Source organism: Poecile atricapillus, chromosome 4, assembly GCF_030490865.1.
Source record: "Poecile atricapillus isolate bPoeAtr1 chromosome 4, bPoeAtr1.hap1, whole genome shotgun sequence".
Classification (NCBI taxonomy): domain Eukaryota; kingdom Metazoa; phylum Chordata; class Aves; order Passeriformes; family Paridae; genus Poecile; species Poecile atricapillus.
In genome coordinates, this window is record NC_081252.1 from 17,232,805 (window position 1) to 17,250,502 (window position 17,698).

The 17,698-nt window shown below is 39.5% G+C and overlaps 1 protein-coding gene across 5 annotated transcripts in view; it reads left to right on the forward strand.

The window, feature by feature from the left end:
• WDFY3 (WD repeat and FYVE domain containing 3) overlaps positions 1 to 17,698 on the forward strand; it is a 156,650-nt gene that overhangs the window by 133,221 nt on the left and 5,731 nt on the right. For 4 of the 5 annotated variants that reach the window (XM_058837336.1, XM_058837335.1, XM_058837339.1 and 1 more), the window contains 20 exons: positions 44 to 97; positions 1,918 to 2,086; positions 2,261 to 2,424; positions 3,180 to 3,328; positions 3,582 to 3,702; positions 4,046 to 4,131; positions 4,405 to 4,485; positions 4,893 to 4,947; positions 5,300 to 5,419; positions 6,095 to 6,212; positions 7,362 to 7,468; positions 8,008 to 8,161; positions 9,741 to 9,832; positions 10,162 to 10,374; positions 12,081 to 12,228; positions 13,044 to 13,198; positions 13,477 to 13,635; positions 14,986 to 15,165; positions 16,224 to 16,406; positions 17,036 to 17,132. In XM_058837336.1, coding sequence (XP_058693319.1) covers positions 44 to 97; positions 1,918 to 2,086; positions 2,261 to 2,424; positions 3,180 to 3,328; positions 3,582 to 3,702; positions 4,046 to 4,131; positions 4,405 to 4,485; positions 4,893 to 4,947; positions 5,300 to 5,419; positions 6,095 to 6,212; positions 7,362 to 7,468; positions 8,008 to 8,161; positions 9,741 to 9,832; positions 10,162 to 10,374; positions 12,081 to 12,228; positions 13,044 to 13,198; positions 13,477 to 13,635; positions 14,986 to 15,165; positions 16,224 to 16,406; positions 17,036 to 17,132 — 2,605 coding nt within the window. The remainder of the gene's footprint in view (positions 1 to 43; positions 98 to 1,917; positions 2,087 to 2,260; positions 2,425 to 3,179; positions 3,329 to 3,581; positions 3,703 to 4,045; positions 4,132 to 4,404; positions 4,486 to 4,892; positions 4,948 to 5,299; positions 5,420 to 6,094; positions 6,213 to 7,361; positions 7,469 to 8,007; positions 8,162 to 9,740; positions 9,833 to 10,161; positions 10,375 to 12,080; positions 12,229 to 13,043; positions 13,199 to 13,476; positions 13,636 to 14,985; positions 15,166 to 16,223; positions 16,407 to 17,035; positions 17,133 to 17,698) is intronic. The other variant, XM_058837340.1, reaches the window with a different exon arrangement.

Below are 17,698 nucleotides of genomic sequence, written 5' to 3' on the forward strand. Positions count from 1 at the left end.
TGTTCTTTCTCTGATGCTTATGTAATTGATGCCCTGTTTCCAGTCTGACTTCTCAAGCAGACTTCCTGAGACATCTGATGATACCATTCCTCAAAAGGTAAAGAAACAAGTACACTGACCAAAAGAATGTAAAATAAATACAACTTCTCCTGCATGTTAGGCAGTCTTAACAAGGCTTCTAGGTTTGGCTTTCAACTTCCTCTTTCAGTAAATAATTCCAGACCTAAGGATTTTTTCAGTAATTACATTAGATGACGTTACTGTGCTGTTCTCAACCTTCACCTAATAAAACTTTCTGTAGACCTTCCCTTTCTTTGCTGCACACTAACAGGCTGTGTTGCGCTGTGCTACCATTTTCACTGTGTGGAGTGTTGTGGCTTTGGGACCTGAAACTATTGGTCAGTGGAACACGTTTAGTAATGGGCAACACATCACTTGGAAGCACTTACTGGGGAAGTATTTCCTTCTAAGAAAGGATCTGGGGAGTGTTTTTCCTCCTTTTTGGCCATAATGGGCTTTAAAGGCTGACTTTTGTTAAAGCCCATATTAATTTTGTCTTAGCTGACTCTTCTATGTTTTGCTATTAATAAAATGCACACATTTGCTTAAAAAATATGAATCCTGTCTTGAAAAGAACAGATACTCTTGGAAGTGGCTTCTCTGCAAGCATTTCAGTATTATGCCTTTCTCTGTTAGAGTCACAGTCTTGCCCATCACTAAGTACAGTGTGTAATGTGCATTCACTCATTTTGAATTACCTTCAACAATAAACTAATTCACATAAGTGCAAGTAATTCTATTTTACAGAATATCTAATATAAACTGTTACTGTTTGCCTTTCTTCACCTCAGCAGTGCTATAAAGGATTTCTCTTTATAAGTTTTACATAAGTTGTTTCCACAAATGTTTTAGCCATTGTTTAAGTGGCAATTTTGTGCTGATAAGGAGTGAAGACTTGGTTAAACATAAGTGAGCAAATTAAATTACAGTGCCTTGAATTTTTGATTTTGGGGGCAGGCAATTTGACCTGAATAATAAATTTCTATGTTGCTGATCTTAGTATCTTTATCATCCCAAACATCAACTTTTAATAAATCTAGTTTGATTTCTGTTCTGAATGTTTTTTCCTTAATTAAGTGGGGAATGTAAGAATTACATTCTTACATTCTGTATAATCACATTCTGTGATGGGGGTTGGGACAGACAAAGAGGAAGGAAAGACCATACACACAAAAAATCCCCAAACCCAAACAACAAACACTTAACAAAGCACACCCCCCACCCCCACCAAAAGAAAAGACCAAAAACACCACACAAACAATTCTCAAATAATTACTAAAGGTACATGCATATTCTCATGCCAGTCTACTACCTGTAAGCCATCAGAAACTTTACTAAAAAGAGGCAACTGAATTAGTGAAGGATTTTTGAGTCTTAAAGCCAATCCCTAGGTGCTTTTTGTTCATACCAGCTTCCACATCACTGTATCCTGTTGAGGCAATTTTTTATTCAAATTGCTGCCTAACAAAGAAGTCAGTCGGCTAACAAATAAACTGCATATGTTGGTAGGGAGTAAAAAGATCATAAAATGGCCTTCTGAGCAATCAGTCTTAAGCACAAAAATCCCAACCTTTTATGACAGTTCATAACTGGCTACACTTACTCCCCATGTTGTAGTTTTATCTGCAGGCTTTTCTGCAACCCCATTATTGCTTGAGTGGCTCTGTAGCTTCTTGCAAATTAGCCAACAGATCAGATCTCCTGAAGAGTCTCTGTTCCTGTCTGTGTTGGTGTATGAGCACGCACAAAACACTCTATGGGCATGCACTGTGCTGCACACCCTGTTCCTGAAACACCTTGTGTGAGGGGCTGAGTGAGGAGTTGGCTGACCAAGGGATTTCTTCCATTATTCCCAAGAAACCCGCTCGCTACCGGAGAGCCATCAGTTATGACAGTAAGGAGTACTACATGCGCCTGGCTTCCGGAAACCCCACGGTCTTCCAGGACGCCATAGAAGAGAACACAGTGGGTGAAACAACTCAGCAGGAGCCAGAGCACGGGGAGGACACTATTGCAAGAGTCAAAGGTTAGATGGCTTGGTTTGTCATCTTCTCATGCATTTGCATTAAGATAGGCAAAAGTCCTGCAGGACTCTTCTTTTTCTCTCTTAGCGTTGTGTCAGTAATTTGAAAGATGACAGGTTTTTAAGTTAATTTTTTATGTCTCAGGATTTTATGTATCTGTCTCTGTTCTTTCCCAGGCCTGGTGAAGCCTCCCCTGAAACGATCTCGCTCTGCTCCTGATGGAGGAGACGATGAGAGCCAGGACCAGTCACAGGATCAAATTGTTGAGGGGAGTTCAATTGATGAAGAGGAGAAGACTGACAATACAACTCTGCTTCGACTTCTTGAAGAAGGAGAGAAGGTACTGCGTATTTCAAACACACTAAGAACTTAATGCATTGGAATTTCTTCATTATGTGTCCCAAGCATGAATAAATGTCCTATATACCTTCCTTGATCTGTATATTTCATCATTGTCTTCCTTAAAACATGTACTTTGTGTGTCTAACCATAAAAATACTGTACTGGAAACATTTTCTTTGTTTCGTTTGGGTCTTTTTTGCCTTCTGCCTGCAAGGGAGAAATTCATCTGTCCTGAAATGAAGGCTATGGGCTGTCCCATGCTTAGTTTATTGTCTTGCCAGCTTAATGATGAGGATAGAAAATAAACATAGAAAATATAAGTGCTGAACTTGTCACGCTGTTCCTAATTAATTATTGCCTTCATTAGACTAGGAAACCTTGATAGTATTTTATCCTCATGATTTACCACGCTGTTTATTTGGTATTTCAGACTTTGTTCATCTGAAGTATACCATTAAATAGCATTGTGATTATGGTTGTGTAGACTGCAGGTTCTAAAATATGTTCAGGTAGCATAGTGCAAGTGGATAGACTGGTAAATAGATAAATTTATATCATACCAATGAGGCTTTATCCAACCTCCTCTCCAATCACTAATCACTGGCATTAGGTCCGATTAAAGGAGAGACTAGGATAGGATTTTTGTTGTATGTACAAGTCATAAGGTGGTGTCTGTTACTTGTTCTAACAAAGCAGTGGTCTGAGCCTGTGCTCCTTAACCTGCTTTCCCTAAGCACCTGCTTTTCCTCACAGATCCAGCACATGTACCGCTGTGCTCGGGTTCAGGGCCTTGACACCAGTGAGGGGCTGCTTCTGTTTGGGAAAGAGCACTTCTACGTCATTGATGGGTTCACCATGACAGCCACCAGGGAGATACGGGACATTGAGACACTGCCTCCAAAGTGAGTACATTCATAGAGAGTTTCCTTGATCCTTAGAAGCTGAACAAGAAGTATTCAATGAAGTTTTTGAGGAGTCAACTCCAAGATAATGTAAGATGCAGGAAGACCTCAGGTGCTATGCAATTTGTAGTATAGTATATTGTGAAAATCAGCTGGTTTTGTAACTGGACTCTCATATGAATTAATTGAATAATTCTTTTAATTTCTCTTCTTTTTAGTCACTTCTCACTTGCCTGTTCATGTTTCTTTACAGGATGCATGAGCCAATCATACCTAGGGGAGCAAGGCAGGGTCCAAGTCAACTCAAAAGGACTTGCAGCATTTTCGCATATGAAGATATCAAGGAAGTGCATAAAAGGAGGTACCTTTTGCAGGTAACTTGGACACCATATTTGGATAGGGGGAGGCATATTTGGAGTGTTTTGACAATACAGTTTTTAAAAGTGAAAATCAATACATAACTAATGAGTATTTGGAAAGTGAAGCTATTGACTGTGTTGAAATTGAAGCATTTAGGTTGGGCATCCAGGTTTAGTTCATTGGGTATGTTAGTCAATGTCAGTGGTCCAAAAATAAAACATTTGGTTCCAGTAAGCAAAGTCTGCTTCACCCTAATTTGGTGCCACATGTAGCATGACTAAACTGGTCTGTGCCTGACCTTCAGAGTGACAAGAAAATAAGTTGGTGTTGACATGGGTTTGTCCTCTTTGTTTTCAGCCAATTGCAATTGAAGTTTTCTCAGGAGATGGGCGGAACTATCTTCTGGCTTTCCAGAAAGGGGTTAGAAACAAAGTTTATCAAAGGTACTGTATAATAATTTAGAACATTTAACATTAATGTTTGCAAATACCTGTGTGGAGGCTTTTTTGGTGCCTGCTGGCACCTTACTGCTGCAGAAGCGAGCCACTAGAAGGCACTACATGCCTTCAGTGAGAAGAGGCTCCTGCGATTTTGCTAGAGATGTTGTGGAGCTGCTCAAGAGGAAGTTTGTAACTGTACTGAATGCATGCTGCTTCTCAGGTGATGACATCCTGAGGGCAGAAACACTAACCATAAGCTTTTAACTGCTGCTGCAGGTTTTTGGCTGTGGTGCCATCTCTGACCGACAGCTCGGAGTCGGTGTCTGGGCAGAGACCAAACACCAGCGTAGAGCAAGGGTAAGTGGTTCTGTTCCTCACAACCTCCGTGGCTCCTCAGTTTCCAGTAAATTATGCTTACATTGATGTCAGGATTATCTGGAGAGTATAAGAATTAACGTTATAAGTATACAGATACATTCTGAAAGGAATTAGAGTGCTGAAGCCATCAGATTTATCCAAGCTGTTAAAAATATTTTACTCATCAGCCATCACTTGCACTGAATTGCGTAATTAACTTGCATAATTTTTACAGTGTGTGTTTAGAGTTCTAAAAAAAGGTACTGCTAAAACAAAAAGGATCAGAGACGTGTTCTTCTAATTGTTGCGATTTATATCTTTTAATCTTGACATTTTGGATTGTCTTGTGAAGATGTAGCCCACCTCTTACTGCAAAGTCAAAAAATTCACTTTCTTCTTCCCGCTAGGTCTGGCTTGCTTAGCACTTTAGTGGGAGAAAAATCTGTTACTCAAAGATGGGAAGTAAGTATGGAAATGTTTGGTTATTTTTCATTTTAAAGTCCACATTTTGTAGTGGTACATAAATAATCAGTACACATAAGTTGCATCCTCTTATTCTAACAGGTGGAACGTACTGTTATAGGAAGTGTATCTCAGCATTTAAATTTTAGTATTTCATGATATCATCATGAAATAGGAAATGGTTCTACTGTTGAAAATGCAGGAGGAGGGCTGTAGTAAAAGTAGAGGGAGCATTGCAATATTGAAGTAAGTTTCTGTGTTCGGGGTGGGCTGCACATTGACAGTCTGGCAGGTTGACATTTGATTGTTGTAAAGAGAAAATTTTACTGTGCTGTTATCTGTATTTCTTAAGAGAGGAGAAATCAGTAACTTCCAGTACCTGATGCACTTAAACACTCTGGCTGGCAGATCCTATAACGACCTCATGCAGTACCCTGTCTTTCCCTGGATCCTCGCAGACTATGACTCAGAGGTAAATAAAACATCTTGTCAGCCTTGTTTGTAATCTCTTATAAGTTGGGGGTTTCTATTTTGTTTCTCCCACTTCTCAACAGGAAGAGTATTAGAGAATCTTGGCTGTGCTGATTTTACAGATGTTGTTGGTCTGTGCGCAGGTGAGGGCTGGGATCCAGAGAGAGACATTTTCCCCTCTACCTTGCAGCAGTTCCTGTAAATGTCTGCATTAGCTTTTAACTGAGTATCCTAAGTATGTTAAGCCTCCTTGTCCATAAGACTGTGGTAGGAGCTACTACGAAATCTGGCCCCAGAGTGAAAGAATTTGCTTTTGAAAAAGGAGAAACATCCTATTAATGCTTTTGTGGACAGCCATTGCCACCTACCTGACCATTACATAAAATATTGTTAGGGGGCTTGTTGAGTACTTGTGAAAAAATTAAGGGGAATTGGGGACAGGATGAGAAGAGCAGGGAAAAAGTTATGCAGAGCCCAGATGCGATTTAAAATAAAAGCATGCTGGCTCTCTTGGATCATGCTGAAGGACTGTTTTAAGCATATCCAACACTGCACTTGCTGTGTATAAAGCAGGGATAACAGCCTTAGGAGGTAGGTGGTGTTAACTGTGGTAATCAGCAATGTCGAATGGATGTGGTTTGGTTTTATAAAATTGTTGTCTGTTTTATTTTTAAAGGAGCTGGATCTTACAAATCCCAAAACATTCAGAAACCTGGCCAAGCCCATGGGAGCTCAAACAGAGGACAGGTTAGCCCAGTACAAGAAGCGATACAAGGATTGGGAAGATCCCAATGGTAAGTAATAATCCAACCTGCACAAAGAGCAGAGGAACATGTGCCTGTCATCATGGGAGGAACTCATAGAATTTTTTATAATGTGGGTAAAGAGATCTGGATATGGATGTGCAGAACTCCATGGTTTTTTAGTGACTGTCCAACAAAGACTAAATTAGAACAAACATTGGCTTTCTTTCCGTGTTGTTTGCTTTAAATCTAAATGACAGCTTTGTTTATATGTAAAAACAAAGACAGAACAGTTGCACATTTAGATGAGTTTAACATTTTCTAAAGACTGGAATGGGCAGGCACATGAAGCACACAACCAGCTGTGTCTGCTAATACAGTTTGATTGCTGCTGCATGAAAATTAGCAGTACAATGAATGCAAATGCTTCTGCATTAACAGTATTCCAGCTTTTTCTTTTCTAATCTTAAAGTGTGTTTTTTTGGCTAAGGAAACAGCAGCTTCTTAGCTAAAAAAGCTTCATCATGAGATACAATTAAGTTATCTATTCATGATTTTAGAGCTTCCTCATATATTGAAAATAAAACTTTTGTGTTTGGCAAGACAAGTTTTCTTGTGTGCTTTCATTGAAGATAGCGGCCTGTTTAACTACTGCAGTGCTGTTCTGTGTCTAACAGCAGTAGGTGGCAAAGACATTCATTTCTAGAAACAAATAAGTATTTTCTAAGTGTTCTTGTGCATACATTTTGCCAGGAAATTAAGAAAGTAAAAGCTGTACAAATTCTGTAGGCAACAGTTCTGATACATATTTCTGCCCAAGATTTTAAATCCATAGTAAAAAATAAGACCAAAAATTAAAAAAAAAATATTTTAAAAAATGTTTCTTCAGCAGAAATCGCGGTAGTTGCACTGCAACATTTCAATTAGTTAAAGTAAAAAATCAGTAATCATTCAGTACTGTTTTGCAGAACCCTGTTGAATTAGGGCTACTGCACTGCAGCCCAAACTCAAGTGACAAAACATGAAGCTTTCAGACATCTGAGAATGAAAATTAAAAATTCCAATTTTGAATGTGTCCAAGGCCACAGAGTAATTACTTTAATTACTTTAAAATGCAGTGTTAATTTTTTTTTTCCATTAGTACTGATTCTGTCACCTAACTACTTTATTTCTCCTATGTTTATAATTTTTGATCTGCAGGGGAAACCCCAGCTTATCACTATGGGACCCATTATTCCTCAGCCATGATCGTGGCTTCCTATCTTGTCCGGATGGAGCCTTTTACTCAGATCTTCTTAAGGCTACAGGTAAAAAATACATCACCTCACTTTGAGTTTCTTGTCTGCTGTGTATTTCAGACATCACTGGGAAATAAGATCAGTCAGCTTTGTTTTCAACAAATATCATAGAAGAAATACCTTTTAGCAGAGTTCTTGTTGCCTGGCAGGTTTTTGATGCCTCTTTTTAAAAGATGTGATGGAATTCACCTTTTTTTTTTCCCTTGTATTTTGACCATTTTTCTGAATGTACACAAAACAAACTATCAGCAGACAAAAACCAAAACAAGTTTTATAGTGAAAAGTATTTTGCTGTTTCTCTGAAAGAGACTAGACTTGAAATCAGACACAAGACTCTTTTCTTAAAGTTCTGAATATGTGTATCTGTATTTTCTGTTATCATGTACCTGAAAGTAAGGCAGCTGATTAGTTTGGTTGTGTTAGAGAAAGAAATGTGCTATGTTCTAGTGCCTTCATTTGTCAGAGGATGTTCTAATTTGCCTTCCTGGCAAAGCCTGCCATACCGAGGGATGCTGTTACACTGATGTGCTCCTCTCTCTGGCCGGCAGGGCGGTCACTTTGACCTGGCTGACCGCATGTTCCACAGCGTGCGCGAGGCCTGGTTCTCCGCCTCCAAGCACAACATGGCTGATGTGAAGGAGCTCATCCCAGAGTTCTTCTACCTCCCCGAGTTCCTGCTCAATTCCAACAATTTTGACCTAGGTAAGGAGTAAGAGCCTGATAGCAGCGCTGTGGGTGGGAGAACAGAGCCAGACAGACTTCAGGTATTTTCTCAAGCAGTGAGAAAGTGTTCATTTTAAGCAGTTTATACAAAGTGTCTCGTGAGAAATGCTAAATTAGTCCCTGAAAGTATTTTTGTTTGGAGTGGTGGGTTTTTTGTCAATTTTGGGCTTTCTACCAGTTCAAAATATTTTCCTTGAAGTCTCTCTGCTTTGCATTTTTCTCCATGTAACATATTCCATTATGGGGCTTGCCGTCTTAGTTTATTTTTTTTTAAGCTTCTCAAAATCTGTTTGACAAACCTTCACTTTTAGAACTGCATTTGAAAAATTACTAAAGATTTTTTGAATTGTCACAGCTTTTGTGACAGTGATTATTGAACAGGAGTCATGTAGGAGACCTGTTTGTTGGAGATGCATGTTACTTATTATATGTCACTCTTAACAGTGGCATTAAGCTCTTATATTCTGAGATCTGTGCTGTGAATCTAATAGCAATAATAAAGATTAATCAAATCATAGGTTTTACTGGCCTCAAAGCCTTTATTCAAAATCCATTGCAAGAGATTGGAAGCACAACCTTGCAAAAAAAGAAAAGCTAAACCCAGAGAACATCCTGCAAAACCTCTCCCAGCTATATTTTACACAGAAGAATATGGATATTACTGAAAAATGTTGAGCTCTTGTCCACTTATCTTTGAATCTGATAATTTTGAACTGCAACCATAGGAAATTTTTCACTGAGCATTTGGACCAACAGTAAAAAATGTTTTTTTAGGAATAATTGTCAAACACTGAGATACTTTTGATTGTGGTAATTTGTAGCAATCCTGCTCCCCTTCCTTCCAGGTGAAAAGAAAAAAATACTTGAAGTTTAGTGATGCAAGTAATGTTTCTGTTGAAGCATTGCACTTATTTTTTGTGTGTCCCTATAAAGTTGGAAATTTGTTGGTGTTCCTATGAGTTAATAGGAAGTATGGAATTGTTTCTTGACAACAAGTGACAGAACAAGAATATAACTGAAGAGTTTTACTAAATATATTTTTGATGCTCACAACATGCCACTATTTTATGTCCAGAGTGAGAAGGGGACTGTTCAGAGCAGGGTGGATGTATTGTGCCCAGGCCATGGGCACATCTGGGGAATTACCAGTAACCTTGGGCATGGAGCTTGCAGAGGATACCAGTTAGCTCTGCACTGCTAGGAAATGAGTATTTGGCTACACATAACAGGAGTACAGGCTATTCTCAGGAGTAAAATGACCATTTCATTCTATGATATGATGCTGTCTTCCTCTTCAGAAGCCTTAGTAAGGAGTATTTGGACTCTTTCTGCTGAAAGCAATCTTATATGAACGTAAATGAAGCAGAATTTTTCATGTTTTATTGCCTGACATTTAAAACGAAGATAGCTTTTTAAAGGAAAGACTGAAGTGACTTCCTTTATACATACAAGATATTAGAAATTGTTTTTTGTTTTTCACTTTTCTTTCATCTTCGCTGTTGCAGTTCAGTTTCAGTGCTTCTGTCCAAATTTTTTCCTTTTTTCTGTTTTTTATTAGGTTGTAAGCAAAATGGCACTAAACTTGGTGATGTAATACTCCCTCCGTGGGCAAAAGGAGATCCTCGTGAGTTTATCAGAGTCCATCGGGAGGTAATTTGAATTTTAATGGTGACAGTAGAAAATGTCTGCTGGGACTTTACACTGCAGATTAATCTAAGATCAATTTGTGCAGTCACAGGCCAGTCTGTGAATTCAGGGTTGATGTCTGATTCTTGCCAAGGTCTGTAGAATGAGCATTTCCCTCCCCTTCCTTTTTGGCTACAGAATACTTTGAGGCAAGACTTGCATCAATGAAAAGCTTTATCAAAACATAACAAAAATATGTCAAATCATGTTCTGCATTTTTCCTTGTGGGAAGTGTAGTAAACTGAACTAATGAGCGATTTGTCTCATTTTAATGCATGTCTTCTGAATTTCAGGCTCTGGAATGTGACTTTGTGAGTGCTCACCTGCATGAGTGGATTGACTTGATCTTTGGCTATAAACAGCAAGGTCCTGCTGCAGTAGAAGCTGTAAATGTCTTTCACCATCTCTTCTATGAGGGACAAGTGGACATATATAACATCAATGATCCATTAAAGGAGACAGCTACCATAGGATTCATTAATAACTTTGGACAGATACCAAAGCAGGTATACCCTTCATAGAATTCTTATTTTCCAGTTAACACTCAAACTGAAATGCGTTTATATAAAACAAGAAGGTGTTTTAGGAGTGAAACTTCTTGGGAGTGTTTATTCATAAATATTGTTCCAGTGCTATGAAATCATATATGTTTCCATCATAAATTACACAAACATCAGCTTTGAGCTTTGCTTGTGTGATTAGAAATGTCTTTTTCCCCCTTTACCTCCTTAAAATAAAGGCTCAACTTGAATTATGGCTCAACTCTAAAAATCAGCATAAAAAAAGGGAAGTGTGTTCCTGCTGCAAAGTCATAGGAGAGGAGTGAAAATGCAACTTCAATGTAAAGCTTAGTGCTAGGGTATTTGAAGTTGCACTGGAATAAAATAATTTCTATAATAACTTCTGCTCCTTTTTTTTACCCCAGTCTCATGGGTGATTCAGTCTTGTAGGATAGCTGTAGTTAAAGAGCTATAAAGACCCATTTTTGGTGCCGTTTTAAAGTTTGTGTTCTCTTCAAGAGACTATATTAAATCAATGTAATATTAAATCTAGGGGTTCAGGTTTGGGGGCGGGGGGTCTCAGTGTTGGTTGTTTTTATTTGAGTTTTTTATTGGGCATTTCTTTGGAGTATTTTGCTATCCAGTGAAAATCTTAAATGTCATTGGTGAATATTTCCAAACCTAGCTCTGGTGGAAGCCACAGATATCAGCAATTTGCTGAGAACTCAAGCCATCCATTGGAAACTCTCAACTCAGCACAAAATATTTCAGGACAGCCACAGCATACTTCCTGTGACAACCCACTTAGACCTGTCTTTCATTGCTTGGAAGGAAGGCTAAGAACTGCTCATCTGTCTTCTGTGGCTTTTCTCCTTTCCTTTCCTTGCTCTCTCTCAATAATCTAATTACGTAGTGGCTGTAGAGTTTTCTCTTCTTACATGATAACCAGTCTCTGTGTTGTGATGATGATCAGACATGGCCCAGCTAAAGCCAGATGGACAGACAGGGACTGGGGCAGAGGGCAGGGCAATAGAAGAACACTGCAGCTGAGTCCAGAGCTCTGCCTGAATCTTCAGATGCCAGTTAGGTACAAACCTGTGGTGAAATCTACCAGGAATTGCATGATGCTTTGCTAGAGGAAATAGACTGCAATAAACTCGGGAAACTCAAAACTTCCTTAAGGCTTTGTTGGTGGTGAGTGCTCTTAGAGCACATTTTTATGTAGAGTTTTGCTGTTCCCCTCTGTTATTTCCCATGGGGAATCCAGGGCAGGCTCTCTCAGTGACACAGCTGCTGTGCATTTTTGCACTCCTTTCCTGCATGATGTAACATGCATCTTCTTTATCTCTTCCACTAGTATTGTGCCTGGAAGTTTGGGTTTGTATTTTAAAAAGTTGTGGTGCAAAACATTGCAGAGCTGGTGGTGTGTTTGGAAGAGGGCACTCCCAGACTCCATGATGCCACTCTACTGAGATGCCACAGCCTGAGGGGGTAGAGCAGCTTTGCTCCTTGTTGGTTTTCATATTGTTTGCTGAAGGTCTTTGAAATGTTCACCATGAGTTATTACTGAATACTGACAGCAGTAAAGTAACATTTACTGACCTGCAGAATTTTTAGAAGGTATACTGTGTGTCGTTATGATCTTTTTAAGCTTGTAAAGCCCTTGTAAACCTGTAATTTTTGATGATCATTAGTTTCTTGATGAATTTCAGCTCTTCAAAAAACCCCACCCACCAAAGCGTGTTAGAAGCCGTCTGAACGGAGAGGCTGTGGGAACCTCTGTGCCCCCTGGTTCCACAGGTGACAAGATCTTTTTCCATCATTTGGACAATCTGCGGCCGTCTCTTGCCCCAGTGAAAGGTAAACTTTAAACCCACAGTAGTTATTGCTGTTTCTTTGCCCAAGCATTCAGAGTTTCAGCAAGATGGTACTTGTCCATCTTTTTCTTATTTCTAATATTCTTACTGCCCATAGTTTTGTGAGAGAGACAAGTTCAAAATATCCTAATGCTGTATGATTGTTCTTAGCTACCTTAAAGGAACTTGGGAAACACCATAGCTGCATCAGTTTAATATGACATTTTTTTAAATAGAGGGAATAAATGAAGCCCAAGCATCTCTTTATAAGTTTTAATTTAACAAACAACATTCAGAGTATGTTGTTTCTGGGCCAGTGATCGCCTCTGTTTTTGTGATTTTCACAGCAAAAGGTTTATTTATCACAGTGCTGAGAAATATGAAGAATATTGGCAGAAAAGTGTGGTGCTGGTAGCTGCACTGAGACAAAAGAAAGTGGTTTTTGACTTCTTATCTGACATGAGACTGAACAAAACTTAATTGTCTGCAAGGCAGGTAAATGGTATACAGGGATTTCTTTCCTAGGAGAGTAAAGGAATCTGTGGCTCCGTCCTGTAAAGAGAGAAGGACATTCTATTAAATGGGGAATAGCAGGGCTTAGAGAGAAGACTCTAAGTCAGGAAATTAGAAAGCACTAATCTTTTTTTGGCTCTGCATTTGTTAGGAATGGAGCAAAAGTTGTCATCACTGCAGCTGAAGCAAAGAATGTATAAATAGCCACTATAGAGACCTTGCTCTGGCAGAGCAGCAGGTACTTAAAGAGATCCAATAGTATTTGTTTCTCCCAGCAATAAAACATAACCCCATCTTCTCTTTCAGAGCTCAAGGAGCCTGTGGGGCAGATCGTGTGTACTGATAAAGGCATTCTGGCAGTAGAGCAGAACAAGGTTCTCATCCCCCCCACGTGGAATAAAACATTTGCCTGGGGCTATGCAGACCTCAGCTGCAGACTGGGTACCTATGAGTCAGACAAGGTTTGTAATCTGAAATTTGTTCCAGCAATCAGTATTCAATGGTGAAAAAGAACAACAATGGACATTTATTTCACATGGGCACGAAATAATCTTCTGCCGCATCAGTTTTATTGCTTCCTCTTGAGGATCTTCATCAGAACACTGTCAGAATAACATTAATTCATAGTTTTTTACCAGGTCTTAGTGACTTAATGACTGCAAGGTGGCAACCAGGCTTTTATTTTTTATTCTACAAAGTACTAGTTCTGCAAGTAATTCTTTGATTTCTGTATTTTTAGGCCGTGATTGTTTATGAATGCTTGTCAGAATGGGGTCAGATCCTGTGTGCCATTTGCCCCAACCCCAAACTAGTTATCACTGGAGGAACAAGCACAGCAGTATGTGTGTGGGAAATGGGTGTCTCCAAAGAAAAAGCTAAAGCCCTCACACTGAAACAGGTAAAATACAATAAAACTGCCTTTCATGTAAATAAATGTTATAAGATCAAAGTAATTATGTCATGAGTGTTGCTCACCTTTGAAACCATGAGTCCAGCAGATCTCTGGAGAATGGAGTAGTTGAGATAGGAATCCACACTGAAAGTGGGGAAAAAGCATCTTTAAAATTGCATTGTTTTTAAGAATAGTGGATCACCTGGAGCTTTCTGGAGAGAAAAGGAATTTGGTAATGATGTTAACAAAATTATAGTGAGTTTTATGAAATATATATAGTGAGTTTTGTGAAATGATCTGCTCTGTAGTGTTATGTGTAATACCCCCGTCTAAAACCTGTGTCAGGAAAGACAGTGAAAGGAGGCTGCCTTAAAGGTTAATTTTCCTCTTTTTTTTAAAAAAAATAATTACTTTAATCACAGCACTTTTTAATCTAAAGCAAGCATACATGCTTTAACATCAGCTGCAGCTAAATGCAGAGTAAGTTTTGTGTGTTTACTAAAAAAACCCAAACCCATCAAATGTAAGCAAAAAAACCCAACCAGAACTTCGTCTAAATATTCTAGCAGCTGTGTATCGTTGTTATAGGTTGTGTCAGTGTTCCATTGGCATCTCAACAGTGGGACTCTTTTTTTAGAGGAAGTCTGTACCTCAAATTTATGAAAAGAAATTTAGAGAATTATTTAATAACTTCCCTTGTGCAGTAGTCAGCTGCCCAAAGCTCCTTTTTTAAAGTGTTTTACTTAAAAGCTTTACAAGATGAAACACTGTATCTTAAATTTTGGGGCAGTGTATTTGAATACATTTTCTGTATTCAGCAAGTTTTATTTTAACTGAGTAAGGTGCAGTAATCTGTCTGTATTTCAGACTCTTTTTCCAATAGTTAGATTAAGCCTAAAACGTAAAAATAGGGCCTAGTGTGAGTAGACGCTCCTATTTTTCTCCAATTCACTTTGCCTTTTTGGTTGTAGATCTTTCTTGTCTCTTTTGTTGTCTCTTAGTCATCAGCAGTTGCCATAGGAGTCATTAACTTTTATTTTCAGAATGTAATTTCAGGTGCAGCCTGGAACACTTTCTGACTTTATAAACAGGCTACTGATGCAGAATGGGGTTTTCTTCAGTAGAAGGATCTAACATTAGACCTTGTTTTGTCAGAGTTCTTTTTAAATTGAAAAAAATACTATTTTTACCATTTTAGTTATGAAAATAGTTATCAACTGAAGACTTATAAGGTGGCTGCCTCTTCTATAGGATATTCTGGTTACATAATCTGAATCTTTCAGGTAAGAGGGTTTAATGTGGAATTTTTGTGGTCTCTTCTGATACCTGCTTTTGGTCCTGACTTGTGTTTTGCAGGCACTGCTGGGTCACACTGACACTGTCACATGCTTAACGGCATCGCTGGCCTATCACATAATTGTGAGTGGGTCCCGGGATCGCACCTGCATCATCTGGGATCTGAACAAGCTCTCCTTCCTGACACAGCTCCGAGGGCACAGGGCTCCAATTTCAGCACTCTGTATAAATGAATTAACGGTGAGAACCAAACTGTGTCTACCAGGCTGCAGTGGGAACAGTAGCACGAGTAGGAAATCATTAAACCAACGGAAAAAAAACCCACTAGGCTCTCCTGTTAATTTGGCAGAACTTGTTTAATTCATCTGAAAACTGATTAACAGCTGGTTTAGGGAATAATTTGTGTCATTTGTCCAGAGCCATGGGTGGGTGCATTCCATGCAGAGTGGCTTGAGCTCAGAAGAGGTTATTAACAGTGCTGGAAGCAGTATAGTTAGTGTGACATTCCAAGTGAGCTGCCAGACCTGCCACAGGAGCTAAGACAAGTTTTTGATGCATGACCTTGGTTGGCTTCTCTTGTCTTAAGCTGAATTTAAAGGAAGCAGGGTATACCTGGGGTAAAAATGCAGTGCCAGTTGTGGTGGAAACAGACACAGCCCAAAAGCTTCTGTCCCTGGTGGTTCTGTGAGTTACATGTCGCCATTTATCCGTCTCCCATGCAAGGCCATCAGGGCTGGATGGACCCTGTTGCAGCTGGAACAGATGCAGTGGTTGAAATCAAGACAAGAGCAGGCTCTAATGCAAGCAAGGGGTAGCAAGAGGCACTGTTTATTAGCTGCTGCTGGTCTGGTGGTAGCGCTGCCAGTGCTTCAGACTGCAGCTCCTGTTTCCTTCCCTCTGCACTAGTTTGGACTGTTCCTAATAAGGAAGCAAATGAAATTTAGGGTGGTACATATTTGTGAAAAAGAGCAGAGTCAATATGAGCAGTCTTTGGAAACTGAAAGTAATAAAAATAGGCTGTTGGATTGTTATGCTAAGAAAAGTGGAGGAATTGGTCAGCTCATTCTGTGCTGTAAACAGAACAAATAGGTTGCTACTAAGTGTGGTTTTCTATGTAGAAGTTTTTTTAAAAATGTGCATATAATCCTAAAGGTTTCTTAAACTGGCCAGACTCCCCTTGAATAGAACTTCCTGAAAAATGCCAGCCTTTCAACTTGGCTTATGAATGAACTTGTATTTTTGCTGAAGAATACCTGCAACTTTGTATTGAAATCTTTAGGTGTTATTTGTCTTTGCAGGGAGACATTGTATCATGTGCTGGCACTTACATCCACGTGTGGAGCATTAATGGCAGCCCTACTGCAAGTGTAAACACCTTCACTGGCCGAAGCCAGCAAATAATGTGTTGTTTTGTGTCAGAGATGAATGAGTGGGACACTCAGAACGTCATTGTAACAGGGCATTCTGATGGAGTTGTCCGGGTAAGTATCAGGAATCACTGCCTGGAAAATAAAGTTTATGCCTTGGTTGTAGTAGTATTTAGATAAGTGGTGACTATTCAGGACAGCACAGTGTCCTGGCCAGGACCAAAAGCAATCCTGCTGTACTTGGGAGTTTGACCTGAACAATTCTTCCTCCTTTTTGATGCCCCCTTTGGGATGTGGTAACCAGCAGTAGTCACCAGAGCATACATTTTCCTTCCTGCTCTGTTTTGGTCACCAGCTTTCATGCCTGGAGACTGTTGTTTTGGTTCACCATTTTAGTTTCACACACCTTGAGACAGTTCATTTTGCTGCCTAGTAAGAAAAGAGAAACTTAGTGTCATCTCTGATCACTACAAGTCTAGCTCTATTTTCAGTACTTTTGTGCGCAGCCTTGACCAGAGTCTGCTGGTCAGACAGCTGTGTGTGGAGTGTATTCAGGCATGAACACAGATGTCCTCTTACAGTTTCTAGTCCTCAAAAACAGGATTTAGTATGGAGATGTGACTTGCCTTGCCTCCTACCAGTGTGAATACACAGTTCTACTAAGCCATTTAAACTCTACAAGTAGCTCAGGAAAAAGCCAAGAGTTCAGTAAGTGCCATTCTGCTTATCCCCTGTCCCTCCAGTTCTGGCGGATGGAGTTTTTGCAAGTACCAGAAACACCAGCTCCAGAACCTGCGGAGATGCTGGAAATGCAAGAGGACTGTCAGGAAGCACAAATAGGTATGTCTCCTGACAAGTGCTTGGTGTTTCCCTGTTGTATCTGATCTTTGCTATTGGTAGGTGAGGTCCTGTAGTTATGCAGTGCAGAGTGGAATGATGGAGATTTTACCTCAGAAGGCAGTAGACATCCAGTGGGCACAATGAACAGAGCATCTGAGTTCTGTGTTCAGCACCTTGCTTAAGGTAGTTTCATATTACAAGTGAAGTAATACTGTAAGTAAGGAAAAATGTTGCCTGTTGTAGCTTTTTTCCTTCTGTGAAGGTGGAACTTCTCTCTATGTTTGTTTCTGCTGTTGGCACACTCAGTGGATTGTCCAAAAGCTAGATATTTTTTAGTATGAAATGGAATTAGAGCATAACAGCCAAGTTAAATCTACTGATGGAACAGCTTAAACAGGACAAGCAATGATATCCCTTTCTGCTCTTGGAAGATTTTGGTCTGTGCTTTATGATTGTTTCTTTGAGCCATCTTATCTTTCTCTTGCCCTCGTCATATTGAAGATATGACGTGGATTTGGATCCGAATCTCGTGATACTCATTAGTAATTACTATATAAATACATCTT